Source organism: Rhineura floridana, chromosome 10, assembly GCF_030035675.1.
Source record: "Rhineura floridana isolate rRhiFlo1 chromosome 10, rRhiFlo1.hap2, whole genome shotgun sequence".
Lineage (NCBI taxonomy): Eukaryota > Metazoa > Chordata > Lepidosauria > Squamata > Rhineuridae > Rhineura > Rhineura floridana.
The window spans coordinates 17,830,814-17,851,558 of NC_084489.1; the positions used below are offsets into that span (position 1 = coordinate 17,830,814).

General features: G+C 39.0%; 1 protein-coding gene across 10 annotated transcripts in view; it reads left to right on the plus strand.

The window, feature by feature from the left end:
- Positions 1-20,745, plus strand: part of CLASP2 (cytoplasmic linker associated protein 2) — a 232,004-nt gene that overhangs the window by 57,656 nt on the left and 153,603 nt on the right. For all 10 annotated transcript variants that reach the window (XM_061587096.1, XM_061587086.1, XM_061587088.1 and 7 more), the window contains 2 exons: positions 15,397-15,540; positions 18,687-18,766. In XM_061587096.1, the coding sequence (XP_061443080.1) occupies positions 15,397-15,540; positions 18,687-18,766 (224 nt within the window). The remainder of the gene's footprint in view (positions 1-15,396; positions 15,541-18,686; positions 18,767-20,745) is intronic.

Below are 20,745 nucleotides of genomic sequence, written 5' to 3' on the forward strand. Positions count from 1 at the left end.
ATGGGAAGTCAACATTTGAAGAAAATACAGGGTTGTGTATTTGAACAAGGTTTTACTGTATTGAAGATACTTAAGTCCTGATGTCTGTCAGACTGATGTCTTACTTAGATGTTCACTAGGTTAACATTGTCATCATTTTTGAACAGTCCCTTATAAAACTTAATTTTGTATTGGAGCAGTATGTTAACATGTAGGTATTGAGTTTATTTGGGGGGTTATATTTAGTATTAGTATCCAAGATAATTTATTCAAGGTACATCCTTCAGCAAGAGTAAGGAAACTGTTAGAAGGCTAAAATGCCAAAGATGTAATTTACACATATTAGCTATATATATCTCTGAGTGAAATAAAGCATTCTTACAGTGTGGATTCCCATGATGTCTGTGTTCTAAACCACTGGAAATTAGGCAGTAGCTTAGAATGAGTATTTTGTTTGTAGTCTTTAAGGTGTTTGTATAATCCTATAACATTGTTATGCGTTAGACAAACTTTTTAAATGGTTGGACTGAAAACTTTTAAATGCCATTTTCCTCATAAATTCGTGTCTGACTGTATAATTAAAATTGTCTAAAAATGAGATTTTTCAACATGTGTAAAAATCTTTTTTTTTAGGTTCCCACCCCCTTTTTTACTGGACAGCCCCAGAACGTCTATATTAAAACATCATTTACAGAGCAACCCTATGCATGTTTGTTCAGTTTTTTATCACTAGCAGAACTAAACAGCACTGTTCTGAAAGTCAGCTGACGTTGGCATGGAGGAGCTTTGAGTAAAATGTCAGATACAATTAGGATTGTGTAGGATGATGTAGCATTTTTCTTGCTTAAATCCACCATTCATCAGATCTAGGAGGAACTTAGTCTCTTGATACCAAGGTTGAATAATGTCATGTTAAAGAAAATAAAGTAATGCTGCATGTGGTAGATTAGATTATTGAATTCTCTGGGTGCACTGGCTTAGATGCAAAGAAACAAAAAAAAGTTTCACTCATGCAACAGAATTTTCCTGTCTCCTTGCAGCAGTCAGGTATGGTCCTTGCTGAGCTTTTTCTCCTTGTTGAGGGACCCTCTGGAAAGGCATGAGATGTGCAGAGGGCTGCAGCTAGAGGAGGAAATCAGGAGCCCTCCATGCGCAAGCCCAACGTGTTCCATTTGCAAACTAGTTGGATTCCAGCCATTGTTCCCCTTTTAAAATGTGGCATTTAGAATGCTATTTTCTATTTTCACTTGCAAAATGAACGAAGACAGAATTTAGTTCACACTCAGTAGTGAATTATTGCATTCCAAAAGTTCTTGTTGAATATGCATGGATTACTGATTATTCATTGCTCATTCTAAATGTGTTAAAGGATAGATGGAATCTGAGAATTCAGGTATAAGGAAAATTGTTTCTGTACAATCGTAACGTTCACAGTTTTCTACTTATAGGTACTGAATTTGAACCTTAATTTTCTATTATGAGGTATGGAAGCACAGGAGATTCTATAGTTGGTACTGTGGAACCTTTTTTGCTTTAAAAATCCTCAAATTGTTTTGAGTAATGCATTTTTCCTGTTTGAAAATATGAGTTTGCTAGAAATATAAATTAATTCCTTCAGATCATATTCTGCTGGTGCTGAATAAAACTGACAGAACAGTTCTTAACACTGTATTTTTGTGTGAGAGAGCTACTCCTTGAAGAGGATAATGGTGTATCACTTGTTAACCAGATTAAGGTATCCAACATAATTGCTGTGTACTCCTATCATGTAAGGCACAAGACCATACTATTTTAATTCAGCGACTTATCATTGTGTTGCTATTTTACTGAAAGTAAGTATATTAATATAATCCTTCTTTGGCTTTCCCAATATGCTGTCAAACTTAAAAGGCTCTTTTAAAAAATAGGTTCAATCCAGATTTGTTAAGAAGGCTTTGTCAAGTTAATTCCTTATGAGGAAAAATTTAAATGAAGCTGTTCATTAGAAAACAGCCATTTCATTGTGTCTAATGCCAATAAATGCAAGCACATTTAAGAGAAACTTCATTTTAGTTTGCACAAACTGTTAAATTTTAAATTTGTTAAATTGAATATGTATTTTAGACAAATTAAAGCAGTTGCATCTAAAACTCAATTTATAGACTTCTAGGTGTTTAATCCTAGAAAATAGGAAGCTGGACTCACCCCTTGTTCTCAGTTGAAATCTCCTGAAATTAGATTCTTTTTCCATCCATGGTCAGATTTAAGTTTCCCTAATTTGTATAATATCCACAGTTTAATAGTCTTCCAGACTGAGACAGTTTAAAACACTGTTCAAGATTACAGTAGTTCTTTGAGGAAGACAATCTGTAGAGGTATGTCTGGAATATCTATGGAATTGTGAGAGATCAAGGAGGTAGTACTAATAAGAAAAAATTATTGCTGCTAAAACAGATTCGTTGTGGTATCAGCTGCTAGCATTGAGTTACTTCTAAGATAGTGTTGGGGACAAATGTGTTTGGAGAAATTAAAATACATTTTTCCTGATAGTGGGTCAGTTCAGATGATCATCCAAGCCATGGAGAATCAGAAATAAACCACAGGCTCACATACATCTCCTCACCTATGCATAGCTTCCTTCTCTGTTCCCTATTTATATGCTTACTGTGAACTGTTAGATTGACACAATCTATGGGATAGTGCTGGTTCTCCAATGTATAATCAAACTCTCCTTAAACCATGCTTTCTCATTTTGCTTTGGAAGGCAAACACTAAACATGGTTTGGTAATTTGGACATAATGGCAAACAGTTACTGCAAAACGGGTGTGATGAGACCAGTTGCACACAAAAGGGGAGGGGGAATGGGTTTGTGAGTCCATGATTTGTTTATCATAGTTTAGAGCAGGGCTTGCCAACCTTTTTGGACCAGGGGGCATATTTCAAATTTTGAGAAAGTATTGTGGGTGCCTGACATAAAATGACTGCCTTCAGAGGCATGGCATAACACAATTAGAGTACATTCATTGCTGCTCTCATGCTTCCCATGAGAAGCCAGCTATGTCCTGCTGGTCCTGATTGTGGAGATTACACAGTGTTGATTTACACACATACAACAATGCTGTTGCTGTCTTAAGAACAGGAAGCATTCCCCAGGTACCAGGAAAAATATACAAGGTGGCCACACCACACTCACACACTTCACATATACACAGCCACACATACATCTCTCCCTTTTCTCTCTGCACAAATCCATCCCTCCCCTCTTTCACACTCCACACTCTTCCCTGAATCACTGTTGCTGGAAGTTATTTTGTGGGGAAGAGGACATCTTAGAATTTATTTAACAAGTCTAGTATTTGGGATTTTTAACAAAATGGGATTTTTGCTTGGTGTTTTTAAAAGTTCCTTGTTTTTCATCCCAAATTCAGAAACTGCAGTGTTTTACTACTTGAAAGCTAGTAAAACTTGGTGTAACTGCTTTTTCTGACAAGATACATTACTACTTTGGCCTGTCATATGTTTTTTAAGTTTTAAGATTGTTACATGCGTAACAATTTTGTTTCCAATCTAAAATGGAAACAAGTCCAAGAGAAATCTACAACTTGCTCTTAAAGTGGATTCTCATAATTCTGTTATCCTCTTCTCCAGTCTGTTATCCGAATAGAGCACAAACCAGAATTCCTTTTACTGAAGCTAATGAGTGAATGGAATAAAAATATATGGTTGTCTTCTTTATCACAATTGGACCATATCTGTTAGAAGAACAGTGATGAATTTGCTTCCTGAGCATGCATAATCTCCTTGTAAATCTGCATTTCAAGGAAGGATTTAACAAAATGATGCAAGCCAAAGGGATAAATTTCCAAGATGGAACTGCTGAAGCAGTACAACTATATATTGCTCCTGATATCTTTATCAAGAAACTTATTAAGCACCAGATTCGTCCTGAGATTAACTTAACCAACTGGTACCATCTCTGTAAGTTCAGAGATGGTTTTACACATAGGACACGAGACCTTGTTTTCTTTGCTTCTAACAAAATAAGGACAGCCCATTGAAATGTTTTGCACACTTTGTTACAGCAAATAGGGTGAATATGTGAAATGTTGAGCTCCATGAACTGAAGATTTAGATAGCCAAGAGTTTTCTTCAGAGGAATTTGCTATAGGACGTTCCATGTGAGATAACTGCCAACCCAAATTTGAGATTGTTAAATAAATGTGTGGCTCGGGGGCTGTTCAGATATCAACTTGCTTTTGCGCTTTATGAAATTGGGTGTGGGTCTTCAGCTCTCATGTTTCCTCCCTTTCTTTCCTCTTCTTCCATTGCCATGCATAGTGAATGTCTGACCTAGGAGATCAAAGTTGTTTGAATGTGGTATCCCCTTTATTTCTAGATATTGAAACTGCTTGAAACTATTTTATTGTCCAGAATTAGAGGAATACCATGTTCAGATAAAATGGTCTTCCAGATCTGATTTTCATCTCTTAACTACAAGGAGGAAGCCCCTGAGGCCTGATTCTAGTCTATCAGAGGGAATAGAGTAATAGTCGGACAGCTCCTCTGACATTTCTGTTCCCATGCCTATCAAATTGAGTTGTACAAGTGGCTCCTAAACTGCAGACATAAGAAAGTAAGAATAGTAAGAAGGGGTATATGTTTCCTTGGATGAAGGCCTGAATTGTCTACTTGGGTTGTGTCTCACTTTCCTGGGATGTAATGGGAGTGGTAGTCTCAGTCCTGTAACTAGATATATGTGGAACACACCAACTACTTTTTCCTTTGCCAAAATATCAGCATTTTCAGACAGCAAGGGTAGGCAAGCTCTGTTTTTTCTTCTTAGTTTTGCTCCAAACCTTTATCCTAGCTTTGACCGTGGAAGATATTGAATATACCTGTGGAGGCATGGAGTGCTCAATCTCCACACAAGTAGAAGGAATGCAGACCATTTGAATCAAAGGTTGCAAACTCCCTGGAACTCCAGTGGTCACTTTATTGAACTGTGCTGCTTCTGCTAATTTTTCTTAATTGATATTCTCAAACTAAATAATCTTACACTTTTAACTTCTTACTTCAGAATGTCCTTTTATCTGTTCTCCTTGAGGTATAAAAGTTGTTGTTACTGAAAAGATCTTACAATAGCTTGCTTATCGTGTGGGTAATATACCTCTCCATAATTTAACACAGACAAACTATTTGGTGTGAACACAGCTGTAAAGAACATCCTTATGTTAAAGGTTTTATAGAGCAGTGACTGACTCTGTTGAAGAATGAGTTCAGTGCCTAGAATTAAAGGATGGTTGCAGACATGAAAATGCCTGCACTTTTGAATCCTGTTCATAACATACACATATAACGTATACAATGCTAGAACACTTACTAAGCAAAGCATGCAGTAGTGTTTGGATACACCATTAATGAAAAAGGCTTGCATCATGTTCTCAATTGTTTGTTTCAGAACTACAAGCTTTGGGGTTCATTCTTGGAGTAATGGATACCCAGCAGGGCTGTGGACTCGGTACGCCAAACCTTCGACTCCGACTCCTCTATTTTTCTACTGTCCAACTCCAACTCCACCCAAAATTGCTTCCAACTCCACAGCCCTGGAAACGGCTGTAAATGTCTTTTTAAATTGGAAGCTCTCATAGGAGCATTTTTATCGCTGCCTGAATATGCGCTGGTCTTGGCATCACAGCATTTGTCTTCATCTGGGTCCTGTGTCATACACTGACACACAAAATGTTTTCCATCTTGAGTTATGGTGAAATGCTCAACTACAGCTGACTTCATGGGAAGCTTCTTTGACATTGTGAATTTATATTTTAAAAAATTTGTCTATCAAAATTTATTTTGAAGTCGGAGTCGGTACATTTCTACTGACTCCGACTCCACCCAAAATTGCTTCCAACTCCATGCCTTCGACTCCACAGCCCTGGTACCCAGGACTAAAGATGTATATGAAACAGTAGATGGAGGGCACAGAGTGCATCTTACGATGCACCTTCTAATAATGATGAAATAATTGTAACTTTCTATTGCCATTTAATTGTGTGTTTTGTACTTTTTGCAAGCTCAGTAAACATGACACTCCTCCATCTTTGTGCCTGAGAACTCGCAAGCTTTTTGTTAATGTGTTGTCACAACTATTTGACCCTTGCCTCAGCTATGTATGAGGTCATTTCTTAACATATGTGTAAGCTTTCTCAAAAGAGCTCATGACAGTATCCCATATTTTTTTTTCCAGCAAGATTCAGCAGTGTCCTGCAACATTGCAACATTTTTTTGTTTTTTGTTTTGTTTAGGCTTGTAACTGGTTGGGTCCTTCACAAGGAAGGAAGCGTTTAAAACACTTTTACCATACATGCAACAGTAACAATGGCGGGTTTGAGATGCTATAATATAAGTGAGTTTACAAAATGTCATCACTTGCTGTGGGGCAAGGCAAAATCATCCTAAAGTCAAACACTCAAAAGCACTCAGCCAACTGGAAGTGTATAATTTATAGTTTGCCTCATACCCTCTAAGCACCAAAGAAAAAAAGGTTTACATTTGATTCTGAATACTTGTGCGTAAAAGGCTTAATCAGTCGATGCATTCCACTCATTGTAAACTGTTTCTAAGGGTACCTCTTCATATTTAATATGACATTATACTACAGTACTTCTAAGCAAGGCATTTTGATGCAAATTAAGTTTTTTAAATCTATGGTTCACACATTTAATGTTCTTTTTTAATCTTTTAGCATCTGCTTTAAGAGATGCCATAATTAAAGGACCTTTCTGATTAATGCTCATGATAGTACCTGGGAGACCAGGGTTCAAATCCTCACTTAACCATAAAGCTCAGTGAGTGGCCTTGGGCCAGTCACTGTTTCTCAGCGTAACCTGCCTCATAGGGATGGTTGTGAGGAAAAAAATGGGGCAGGAGGAGCTATGTATGCCACCTTGAGCTCCTTGAAGGAAAGATGGGATATGAACGTAAGAAAGTAAGATTATTTTTCTAGGTACTATTGTAACCATGTTTGCAATTTTTAAGGCAATCGTTTGAAGTTAACTTACAGAAAATACCCATCACCAGCTCTCCTTGCAATCATTTGCAATCTTCCACGGGGGAGGACATGCTCTGAACTATGTGAAATGGGACCAGGTTGGAGGGGGCTTCTGAAGAACAAGGGATGGGAAATGTTCAGAGATTTCTTTACATCATTAGTATTTGCATGATGATCCAGCAATAAGTCCAACTATGTACCATTGAAAGACCTTGTTTTGTTATACTGCTCAGCTTGCATCATAGTCTTTAGAGTAGCTAATCGTGAAAGATGTATGTTGGTTTTGAATGTAAATGGTATTTATATTAGACTTTGAGTATGACCTTGAAGAATTGGGCACAAAAGTGCTAATGTGTCCTACCCATATTTTGTGTTATTTTCCAGCCTTGCAAGATAAATTTTACTTACATCAGCATTGGTGTTCTACGTTCAGTGCTATTCATTTTTCACATATGGAAAATACATGTTAAGGAATTGTAAAATATATCAATCCTTCCTTCACCCACCCCAAAAACCACCTTGGAGCATTATTTTTCTGTCAGTTTCAAGTTTATGTGATAAGGTTCATTTTGAGCAGAATGTTGACAAACGTCACTTTGGGAAATAAGAAACAACTTGATGTTATATACTGTTATAATTGTTAAGCGATTGTATGTTTGATTTCAATAAACCTCATTACTTTCACTAATTTATACAGGGCACAGAAACAAAGGATTCAGAGGAATGAGATTATTCCCCTGAACAGAGGACATCTTTATCTGTGCAGAATTGTCCACATTACAATCAATACAAATGTAAGACCTTTAAAAAAAATCCATTAGCCAGGAAAAGTAGGAGCTGAAACAAAGTATTGTTCAGGATTCCAGATGTTACATTCACTGTCTTTGCGCAACCCTCTGATTTTCCACCCCCACAACAGTCCGCATTCTGTGGCCACTGAGTGCACTTAGGCCTCACGCCATTGGGGTATGTTTTGGACTCCCCCCCCCTCTCCCCCCCTATGTCTCCAAGCCTTCTGATACCTTCCTCTTCGGCATTGATAGTTCTGTTTTGAGTACGTAAGGATTGGCACTTGGAGAACTGAGTTTGCTTTTGATATATATGATTTTATTCTAACTTGCTAAAGTCTAACTGCTCCACTTTTATAAATGTGATGTGTGCAGTAAATCAGCAAGTACTTCATGGAACTCCAAAGGAGACTTAGATGTTCATAAATTGTGGGGATTTCAGAAGTCAAGTTTGCTTGTGAGTAATCAGTTTAATTTAACATAAAAATCAGTAGTGAGGGGAAGCTTATCGTGCCAGCTCCCTTTTCTCTTACAGTATCAGTTTGACCAGTTTCTGTGACATTGTTCTGTCATTCTCACACACACACACACACACACACACACACACACACACACACACACCTTTCCCAACCCTTTTCCTTTGCTGCCTTTTTCTGACTGACTCCATGAACACCAAGCTCCAACAACTCCAACCCAACTAATCCAAAAATCCTACTCTGCTGGCCAGCCTTATATACACTTCTTCTGGGCCCTCTAGTCCATCCACAGCCAATCACACTGTCTAACTGAGCATTCTAAACCTGCACCTACCGATCAAAACATGCATGCCTTCTATCCTTCTTTTGCATATTGAGAGTTCTAACTCACAGCTGTCAGTTAAGGCCACATGTGACAGTTAAACTAACTTTCTCTGGATCAGTCAGAAAACTTCTCACATCAAATACCTTCCAATGTGCATTACAATACAAATGTCAGAACATATTACACACATTAAATTTAATTCAGATAAACAGGATTTCTTCACAGTATTCATGTACAGCATCCCAGAAAGCAACAAATGTTTGGGAAGGGTAATCTATTTCTTGATCACTGAAACCATGTATCAACAAATACAAGAAACACAGCTGGTTGTAACTATTACAGCTTGTTAGTTTTATTCAACTGGATGTATTGAATGTATGGTGCAAAAGCCAGCCCATGTGTTTGGTAGTAGGCATTTGGTTGCTAACAAGCTGAAGGACTGTATAGCTAATTTTTTTTTTATGCATTGGTCTGAGTGACAGTCAAAAATCTAATGATTTTCTTTGTTTGTTATAATGTGTCCTTTTTAATTTCTTGTCTATTTACTGTGCCCTGAATTTTTAGAGTGATAAATCAGCTATAGTTTTCTATAAAGAGCATGCCAAATTTCTCTTGGCATATTTCTTCGTTCAATTAATAAAAGGTTACAGTATGCGGAAAATGCTGTCTTTACAGAGAGCCTTGGAGTAAAATTCCTAGATACATGTATACCTTCCAGTTGACAACACAGCCCTTTACCTTTTTAAGTTTCAATGTGAATTTGAGTGAATGGGGGGAAGCAAGCCTGAATCCTTTCAGGGGATGGAGAGAAATGGGTTCAAAATTCATTTTCCAGCAGTACAAAACAGTTTTAATCTGGACTTCTTTTGCATTGCAAAGAACCAGCAGCCATGTGAATTGTTCTGCAACAGGACAGCATCCCCACAATCGGGTAGGGGTTGGCTAACCTGTAGCCCTCCAATTAATCTGTAGTAGTTGAATTCCCAGCTACCATCAGCCCAGTTAGCATGGCCAATAGGATTATGGTAGTTGTATTCAAGCAACAGAGTATGTTTGTGAGGTAATCTGTGACATTACCCAAAATGCAAATGGACTGCCTTCAAGTTGATCCCGACTTATGGCAGCCCTGTGAATAGGGTTTTCATGGTAAGCAGTATTCAGAGGTGGTTTACCATTGCCTTCCTCTGAGGCTGTGAGAGGCAGTGACTGGCCCAAGATCACCCAGTGAGCTTCATGGCTGTGTGGGGATTTGAACCTCGGGCTTCCAGCTCATAGTCCAACACTCTAACCACTAAATTTAAGAACAGCTTAGACCCTGCCTTCACAAATACTCATATGGGTGCTCACAAAGAAAAATACTGTTGATGTGTGATGGCAAAGGTTGTTGTCTGCCTCATTGCATCCGGGCCTTCCCTACAGCCTGCCAGATCCCTAGCACTCTCCCCTCTTCTTTTGAACAGCAGAAGTAATGGTTTCCCACCACTGGCTATCTCTTTGTCCTTTCTCTGTAGAATTAACCTAACAAACTCTTGGTTCAAGTAAGGCTTTGTCAGTGTTGTTTGCCCATGTATATGTGTATGCAATCTGCAGAACTGCATTGAATTTTGTAATCATTACAAACTTTATTTTTCTCCCCAAAATTGGAATTTGTGTTTTCTGTTGCTTATTTTCCACTGTCCTTAATAGAAGAAGCAAAGTCCCAGTGGCACACCGTGTCTCTAGGATCAAGATTTTGGAAAGCTCACTTCTGACAGTGACACGTGTGCACCCATACATAGATGTCTACATGTGATCACTGGTACACAAAGCGACACCCACTAGGTTGCCAGAGGAGTGAAACGGCCTCCTTTGAACCCAGCATAGAAATGCAGTGGGTTGTAGCTGTCCCTCCTCCCACTCCCTAGCAGGCTAGTAACATTTGACTTATTTACGAGGCTTGTTTACTTTTTTGATCACTTTTTCTATTTATGTCCTGCACCACCAACATCTGAAAGTTACCAAGGCAGCTATAATTAAAGAACCAAATTCAACAGCAACATACGAATGACCCCATAAAATAAACAGTAACATGAGCTTGAAAAAGTGGAGGGGGGGCAGACAAATATGTCTAGTTCCTGAATGACATTAGTGTAGCCTTCAGGCAGGTCTCCCTGAGGAGGCCATTCCATAGGGCACCACTCATAAGGTGCTCTCTCCACTTGCTAACACAGCTCAGAAGTTGCGGCTCCTGGAGGAGAGCCTAGGTCAGAGGTGAGGAGCTTTTATGGCCAGCCACCTGTCAATCACATGGCATCATTATGTTGTCATGTGAGTGCCAAGCAGGCAAGGGCACCCACCTGTCAAAATTCTTGTCACTTCCCTTAAATCTCCATGATCAGGGACTTAAAAGGGAAGGGGGAGGAGACCTGGAAAAGCTTTGTCTCTCCCTCCCCCCCCTCTGTTTAAGTCCCCAATTGCAGAGAATTTAAAAGGAAATGCAGGGAGACTTGGAAAATGCTTTTGTGGGTCTCTCTCCCCGCTCAACTCCCTGGTCGTGGAGACTTGGCAAAGATTTTAAGACAGCCCCCATGCTCCTGTTTGAGAAAACGAGTGCAGGAACTATCTTTAAAGCCTTTGCAAAAGCCTCTATGAAGTAGCGTGTGCATGCGAGCTGATTCAAAGAGCACTTATGCACAGGGCTTTAATCCCCATTTAGCTGGTGAACAGGGATTAAATCTTGCTGCCTTGGCTGCACGATAAGGAGCAAGGCTGTCCTCCAACCCATCAGCTGGTGGGCATGGTTTGGGGGAAATGACCTCATGGGCCAGATTAGATCCCTTAGGGGGCCATGCTTGGCTTGGAGGCTGGAGGTTCCCCAGCCCTGCCAAGATTATGGTTTTGTGATTGGGCAGCCTATTACAGGAGAAGGCAGTCCAATAAATAAGTTCCCGTGCTTTAAACGGTTACATCAGCATTTTGAACTGAGCTGGAAATGAAGTGGATGACAGTGAACATGTTTCAATATGGGTGAGATATGACCTTTTAGCTCCTGCTAACTGCCATCTTCTGGACTTACCCAGCGGTGGCAATTATAATCAAGCTGATTAAAAATTAGAGTGGGCTTTTCAGATATATGTAGGCAAGTAGTTACTGCTACCACCTCATCACAGACAGTGGCATTTGTTAAGCTGCTAGTAGTAAATGAGATGGGGAAAGTATGAAGCTCCTCTGCTATTGTTATACCAGGCAAACCAGGCTACAGCTTTGCCCACACTGCACATCTGATACAAAGACATACCATAATCTAAGCAAGGATTTCTCTCAAGTAAACTGGGTATGCCAGTATATATGGTCTTCCCCTTTGTAGAAAATCCAGATGATATTTTAAATAAATACAGAGTTTTCTTCATGTTAACCACTTGAGCACATGTGTGGCTACTGGAGAAAGGAGACTCTAGAGCAGCCTTTCCCAACCGGTGTGCCTCCAGATGTTGTTGGACCACAACTTGCATCACCCTCAGCCATTGGCAATGCTGGCTGAGGCTGATGGGAGTTGTGGTCCAACAACATCTGGAGGCACACTGGTTGGGAAAGGCTGCGCTAGAGGAACAGACCTTCAGCTTCTTCAGATCTCTTCACCATGGTTGAGAGTAAAATGAGCCCTGTAGTATGTCCGTGGAGCGATGATGAAAAAGAGGAGATGGACTGGAATTTGGGGGAGGGCCCTAGTGTTTCTCAGTCAGAGGGCACTGAACCCTCTGCACAGCTGCATTGACACTGACAGCTCCGCCCCTATAGCTCCAGTTACAGTTGATGTTAACAAGATGATCAAGAGGCTGTCCTTTCTCCTCCCTTCCCTGTCCACTCCGCTGCTGCTGCTCACACCTCATCCCAAGGAGTACCTCACAGATGTATCTCTGCTGCCCTCGCCTTGAACCCGGACGCAAGTGCGCCAGTAGGCACAAAGGCTTCCCACAGGCCTATTAAGGAGGGGTGCATGTGTGCGCGCATGCTCTAATTCAGTGACACCTTCCTCACACAAGTAGATGAACCCACCCACACTTACTTAAATGTTGTAAGGAGCATATCTAACTGCTGTGACAACGTCTTAGCTCTGTGTAGTTGTGCCTAATCATGCTGAGTAGAGTAGCAGTATCTTGTGTAATCTGTAAACTAATCTATGAAATGGTCGGACCTAAAATTTTCTGTTAAACCTATTAAAGAAAAGCACACCTTCGTGCCCAAGTCTGACTTCAGTAGCCTAGGGCAGGACAGAGAGAGAGAGAGGACCAGAGACACCTTTGCGTAGGCCTCAGAAGAACAAGAAAAACGTATTTTTTTTGTGCGTGATATGACCTTTCCAGGCTCTCAGGAGTACTATTGCATAATGGTGTAGGGCAGGAGTGGGAGAACTGCATTCCCTTTTGGAGGGGGGGGTGCATCCTAGTGGTTGGCCAAGGCCAGAGGCAAAAGAGGGCAAAGTGACAAATGTAAAATTTATCTTTGTTCAATAGGCTATTTTCTGTACTCACTCACGTACCCCTCTCTGTCCTCCAGCCCTGCAAAAACATTCAAGGAGCTCATGAAATGGGGCTAATAGGGATGGTGTTGGGAGAGTAGGTGAGGCATAAGGAGAGGCATCTGGTTCACAGGATGCTGGACTGGAAAGGCCATTGGCCTGACCCAACAGGCTCTTATGTTATTATGGGAGTCCTGAGGACTGCATAGAGAGGCTGTTACATATTATTTACTTACTGTTACATATTATTCCTTTTTGGTAACAAATTTTAAACTTTGCTGAAAAAACTCTGTTAACAAAATTTAAATATAAAAAAAATCTAAATTCAGATCAAATGTTTTATTTCATTATGTATATGATTGGTAATGGTTAAGATAAACAAGCTTGGTGCCTCTTGTTTTCTGAGGAAATTTTACTACCCCACACAAGCTTTGCATAAAATCTGCTGTCTTCTGTTGTGAACTTTTATACCTGTACGTTGAGGAAAATACTTAGCTCTAAGAAACAAGAGTGTTTACAGTTCAATTTTATCTTTAGTGCATGATTTCCTTTACTACACATGTAGAGGTTTTACTGTGCTTTATAACAATCAGCAGTGTGTTCTACTGAATTCTTACTCTGTAAGGGTTTAAAACAGTCTCTTGTAGTGAGAACTGAAATGTGTCTTCCAGTTCATGTGCAAGGGCAGAGTACGGTTTCCATGGAAACTCATGGAATAATGTGTTTCATGTCTTCCTTTTGCATTCTGATAGTAACGTATTCCTGCATGCAAAATGTTCAGAGCTGGTTACCGCTGTAATGATGATTGCCTGGAAGGAAATGCATTTGATGTTTTCAGATGCATGCCATTTTTTTAACCTTTGTAATTAAGAAGCATAAGTGTGTAGGGCAGGCAGGTCAATGGTACTGTGTACAAATTGCCCATGGGGCTAAGTCTGTATTTCTAAGCTCACATTTTACACCAGTGATACCAAAATATTTCTTTTCCCAATGTAAGTGATCACAGTTTAAAAACCATTTTTGCTTAATGTGATGGAAATGCAGCCTTCCACAAAGAGGTTATCTGGATTTTATCCAAAATAGAAGCACATTGTAGTTAAACAAAGGAATTCAGAAATTGGAGGGACCTGTTACAGGATGCAAATCATAATAAAAAAGGTTCCAGGAAAGGAAAATCTGCTATATGGGTGTGTGTCTCTGTTACGCAGCCATGTACCAGCCTCGCCCCTCTTGTTTGTCAGGGAAACTACAGGTTGGCTTTCCCTTACATTTTCAGGGTCCTAGAGAAATTGAGCTTTCTCTTACCTAAATTGTAAAATTGTCACATTTGCTTTCTGCAGTGCTGAGTTTTTAACATTAGAGTATAAATGGAATATGCTATAATGAAAGCAAAAATTATAGAGGAGAGAGAAACTTTACTAGGCAAAAAACAAGACCCTTGAATTTCTGGGGGTAACATCTTAAAGAGTATTACACCTCTAAAATCCCTTTTAAAAGATTATAGAATAGTGGCTGCAAATATTTGTGTGTGGGAATGAATTTATATATGTGAAGAATTGTCACCTTTTCTTCTGGCCGTGGCTACCAGAAGATGATGTCACCTTGCAGCCGATTGGTTGTTTCAGTGCCTAGTGCAGGGAAGAGAGAGGAGGATGCCGGCACAAATCATGGTGGATCTATGGTGTTTTCTATCAGTTTTATACAGAATATTTTGATTAGTATTGAGATTGTCCATCCATGTGGCCATGTGAGCAGTTGAGAGTATCTTGGTACAAGGGGCATTGAGAGCTGTCAGAGGAATGAGGCGGCTGATCTGCAAACGGATCTGTGATTGTAAGTGCTGAAATCAGGGTGGAAGAAATGAAGCAGGGAGTGTTAGTAGACACACTGTGGGAGGACGTGTAGTAGAGATGGCAAGCATGAGTAGTAGAAAAGCAGGGGGATGCTAAAATGCTGGGAAGGGATTTAATTATAAGAGTTTAATTTGAACAATAAATTAGAAGTGAACAGGAAATACTTGCCTTGTAAAATATTTTTTTGTTGATTTTTCTTGTTGAAATACTCAGATTTTAAATATTTCACTCTAGTATCATTTTCAAAGCCATTATATGAAATGAAATGGCATTATTATTATTATTATCCTTTTTATTGCTTGTCTACAGTCTCAAAAACAAAGGTGATAATAATTACTATTGATTTTATTTGATTTTTTGTGACTTCTCAGTGAATGCTGCTAAATGGCACTTCTTTAATTTAAAAAAGGGATTATAACACCTGTTTTTCTTTAAAACACCCTTTACAGATAAAAGCTTTGACGATGAAGAGTCAGTGGATGGAAACAGGCCATCTTCTGCCTCAGCCTTCAAGGTTCCTCCACCTAAAAAACCTGCAAATCCCTCCAATACTTCAAGAAAGCCTGGTTCTGCTGGTGGGCCTAAGGTTGGAGGTAAATTGAACTATTCAAACTTGACTGTGATTCCCCTCCCCACACCCCTTTTTCCATTTTCTTTCTTTCTTTGCTGACCCTGGCTCAGCCATAATTCATATTAGAAATTTGAAGGGTAATGTTTCATTCATAACTGCAGTATTTTTGCAGATCTGGAAAGTGTGAAAACCCTTGACTAAGTGTGTGCTTATGTGAATTGGTGTATGCGTGTAGATATAGATGATATTCTGTTTAATATACAGATAACCATAATTGCACCAAAAAGTTGTTTTTGTCCACACTTTTATGAATAGTTGTAAATCCCTATGATACTCACTTACATATTTGACATAGTGCTGTATCTGATATTCTAGTATATTACTTGATGTTGAAACATCCATATTGTCACTTGGAAATAAGTAAAACAATCCATTAAGTGGACTCCAGCTCTTTGTTAAAGAAAAGGAAGTGTAGACCACACCATAGAGCTGTGATGTATATGGGAGATTTGGTTCATAGACAAATCTGTTTTTATGTATTTACATGCTTGACTCCATGAATTTTAAGTTGGGAGACTTTTTTCTTTTGAAATGGCTACAAAAGGAAGGACCTTTCAAAATGAATAAATATTTCTGTTACTGTGATCATTTTAGTACAAGCAAAATCATGACCACAGAATGCAACACAGAGGTGAAGCAGCACAGGTTATTTATGTACTGAAAGTACATTTAGGATGCACTTGTCTATCTGAAAGATTTAGTTAATATTATATTTTCTACTTTGACTTTTTAGTGTTTTACAGTTTTAAGAAGTTGCAGAAGTTGCATCATAAATGCTGGAAGGACTGATACTCATGATGCTTTCACTGTGAATTGGGAAACACTTTTAAGATTATCTAGTGCATGAGTGCTGTAACCCCGTGCAGGCAATCAAGCAGAACAATTGTAAAAACGTTACCTTGTCTTGTATAATTCTATTCATCAACCCTGTGCAAGCACAATATAACTCAATTGCAACAGGTGTGCACTACATGCAAGGTGAAATACAAACCCTAAATATGGCTATATATACAGCTGACATAAGAGTCTGATGCAGAGTGACTTGGCATACTCCTACACACAAATTCAGTAAATTCTTAGCATTTTACTCTAGGCTTTATTCATATTATTCATTATTATAATTTCTTATGAAATTCTGTACCTCACTTCTTTTCTTTTTAAGAAGATTTGGTTTTATAAATACTGGATGTTTCAGCAAAAGGTAAACTCAGAGAACTTAAATAAAGTGATTTTCTGATTTTTGCAGTATAGTAATCTCATTTTTTTGATGATGCATATCTCTCACAAAGAAAATAATAATGTAGGTTAGTACAGTTATTAAAACAAAATAGATAAGCCATGGGGCACTATTACATGAGTATTACATGAGTGGCCTTTCTATGGCACGAGTAAGCTGAGAATGATAGTTCTTGGGCTCCTTTTTAGTGTTAGCTCAAAATGGTAATAATATGCAAAATTGGACCAGATGCTCATTAGTGTCTTGAGACATGTTGCCATTGGTAAAAAGCTGTCTTATATGCAACTCCTCTTCACCAACATGGAAGCAAATGTTGGCTTTCTCTTTTCCACAATAAAAAGTGGGACTATTTTCCATTAAGAATCAGTAATAGGCAAGAGTTCTAGAGACCCTAGGAAGTTTCAGTAGTGATAAACTATTTAGAAGGAATGATGAAAATTGTGTCTAAAACCTAAAGAGGCCATTAGTTAGTTACATACACTTGTATTTTGTTACCTTGGTCTAAAATAATGTCAGAAATAATATGAGACTGGCCTGGTTTGCACAACATGACAAGTCATGCCTTGGCTTAATGAGACCACATGGTATCTCAGAGAGGAACTTGCAGTTACTTTGCTCTGCCCTGGTCCTTTTTGTTGCTGTGCTAAGCCAAGGTTTGTTTACAGCTTGTGGATAGACTGGGAGAGCTAAACAAGAAGCCCAGGTTTGAACAATATACTAAGCCATACTTTGGTTTAGTTTGGTGCAACACAGCAGTAAAAACAACCGGGGAAGAGCAAAGTGGCTGTGAGCTTTTATCCAGGCGCCTGTACAAACTTAGGCTTGCTAAGCAAAAGTTCGGCTGTTTTATGCAAACCAGGTCACATGTTCTGTCAAATTGAAACACTTCAGAAGTCACATTTAAACAAGTGTGCATTCAATATATATCCATTCAAGCATTAAAAGAATGCTACTATTTTTATTCACAGAAGTCTGTAGCATGCAAAGTGATATTGCACCTAGCATGTCACAAACATGTTTAATTTGTTGAAGGAGTTGAATTAATTAAAGCATTTGCTTTCTTAAGCTTAAACCTATTTTAGCATAATGCATGTTATAATTAGCTAATCTTTTATATTAAAGATTTGTGTATTTAAGGTATGTTTGTTATAGATTAGTTTACAGTACTTTTAACCAAGTACATGTGTCAGATTTCACTTTTTAATAATTTTAAAAAAACATAAATGGATTATTCCAAATGTTATTTATTTGAGCAAACTGCTAAGGTATCTGTTTGCATTCAGATTGCTTGTCTTCAAGAAACTGCCTAAATTAACTTGTATGTCAACAACAACAACAAGCTCTTGAAAATTTCCCATGGAGGCCCTGTGTATTTTTGAGGATATACACTTGATTCATGAGGATCATTTAGCTAGGCTTGTTAGGCCTCACCATTGCTTCACATGTGCTGTGTGTCATATAAACAGATTGGTTATGTGAACTGTCACATGAATGCACACACAGTACTCCCTTGTGGCTACACACTGCAGGAGAAGATGGGTAGTGGTGGGTAGGTCTGTACACTGTTACGAATCTTCTCACTGGGAAATCCCCAATTAAGTTCTTAGGAACCTCTGGAACACAATTTAAAACCACTGCTGTAAAATAGGATATTAAATTGTGGTTTGAAGTTGGCTTACTGTCTTGGATTGTTATGAAGCTGATAACCATAGTTTCCCAGATTCTCATGTAAACAAGGTTGTAACTTTGGTTTTTCTTAACTTCTGTTTTAGATCCCAGCAAAAACACATGCTTTATTTTAATTATACAAAAGCTTTATTAAATTTAACAAACATTTTTATCAATATACATTATTGCATTTTTTATCACAGGCACTACGAAGGAAGGAGGAGCTGGTGCTGTTGATGAAGATGATTTTATAAAGGCGTTTACCGATGTTCCTACTGTACAGGTAAGGTGCTGTCTGTTTTGTTCATACTGTTTTATTTAAATTTTGGAGTGTTTATGATTATTGCCAATATACTTTTCACAGCACAACTCTCCTTTTTTAATAACTGGATGTTAACTGTTGATGGCATTTAATCAAAGCACATGAGCTTGCATATAAAGGGTTTGAGATTTCTTCCTCTGCCTTGTAACATCAGAAGGCTTAAGCATGAGTGCCATGAGCCACCTTGAACTCTTGAGGAAAGGTGGGCTAAAACTTTTGAATGAATGAATTTTCTTTTGGGTAGTTCTTGTAGCTGAGCTAAATTCTCACATTCTGGTTTTAAACAATAAATATATTTGGGAATCTTCCAAGTCAGATGAGCTAGTGACTAGGATGGGGGTGAAGGGCTTCTTTGATGTGTAGCTTACTTGCCTGAACTACCTGGTGTAGTTTGAGAGAGTTTAATTGGTTAGGAGTTTGTAGGATAAGGCTCTCTTGACCACATCTGTTTGTGACATATGGCAGCCATGATAAGGTGAAGTGTGTGATTAAATACATAGTGTGGAGGCGTTTGTCTTGAGCAAACCATTATACAAGGTAGAGATCAGGGCTTGTCCAATTCTTTTCCTGTGAATAACATATAACTGAAGTCTCACTTAATTTGTTATGACCAATTTGTTATGTGGTTGTAGTGTTAACATTAAATGCTACACAAAGCAAAATGTGTCAGTATACAGTGCTTTGCAAAAGTAGTCAGACCCCTGGCCAATGCTGTCATATTACTGAATTACAAATGGTACATTGTAAATTTCGTTCTGTATGATGTTGTATTTTGAAACACTGAAACTCAAAATCAATTATTGTAAGGTGACATTGGTTTTATGTTGGGAAATGTTTGTAAGAAACATAAAAAACTGAAACATGTTGCTTGCGTAAGTATTCAGCCCCTCTGCTGTGGAAGCTCCCAGTTTACACAAATGAAAGAAATTGCCCTATCGAGGACACAGTTACCCTACCATTGGCCTCCACCTGTGAACTATTAAAGATACTGTCACATTGTCAGGATAAAAACCCTACTGTTGAAGGATCATTGGTCAGGCGGTGCATCTGAAGGAAAATGAAGACCAAAGAGCATTCTACAGAAGTGAGAGATAATGTAATGCAAATGCATAGATTAGGAAAAGGGTACAAAATAATATCCAAGTGTTTGGACATCCCACTGAGCACAGTTGGATCAATCATCAGGAAACGGAAACACCACCCAGGCACTGCCAAGAAAAGGCCGTCCCTCAAAACTCAGCGCTCAGACAAGAATGAGACTTGTGAGAGAAGCCACAGAGAGGCAAACGATCACTTTGAAGGAGCTACAGAGTTCAGTGGCTGGGAGTGGAGTAATGGTGTACCAGTCAACCATATCAAGAGTTCTGCATGACACTGGCCTGTATGGAGGGTGGCAAGCAAGAAGCAATTACTCAAAAAGTACAATCTGAAAGCACATCTGGAGTTTGCCAGAAAGCATGAGAGTGCCCCGCTGCGATGTGGGAAAAGGTTTTGTGGTCAGATGATAGGGCTTTTGGGGCAAAACTCAAAGCCTTATGTGTGGCGCAAACCTAACACTGCCCATGCATCAAGACACACCATCCCTACAGTGAAGTATGGTGGTGGCAGCATCATGCTGTGGGGATGCTTCTCATCAGCAGGGACTGGGCATCTTGTTAAAATCGAAGAAATAATAGATGGAGCAAAATACAGAGAAATACTGCAAGAGAACCTGCTTCAGTCCATTAAACAACTGAAGCTTGGGAGGAAATTGACTTTTCTGCAAGACAGTGATCCCAAGCACAAGGCCAAAGCAACGTTGGAGTGGCTCAAGAACAAAAAGGTGAATATCCAACAGTGGCCCAGTCAAAGTCCTGATCTCAACTCCATTGAGAATCAGTGGCGCTCTTTGAAAGCTGTGGTCCACAATTGACATCCAACTCGCCTGAATGACCTGGAGC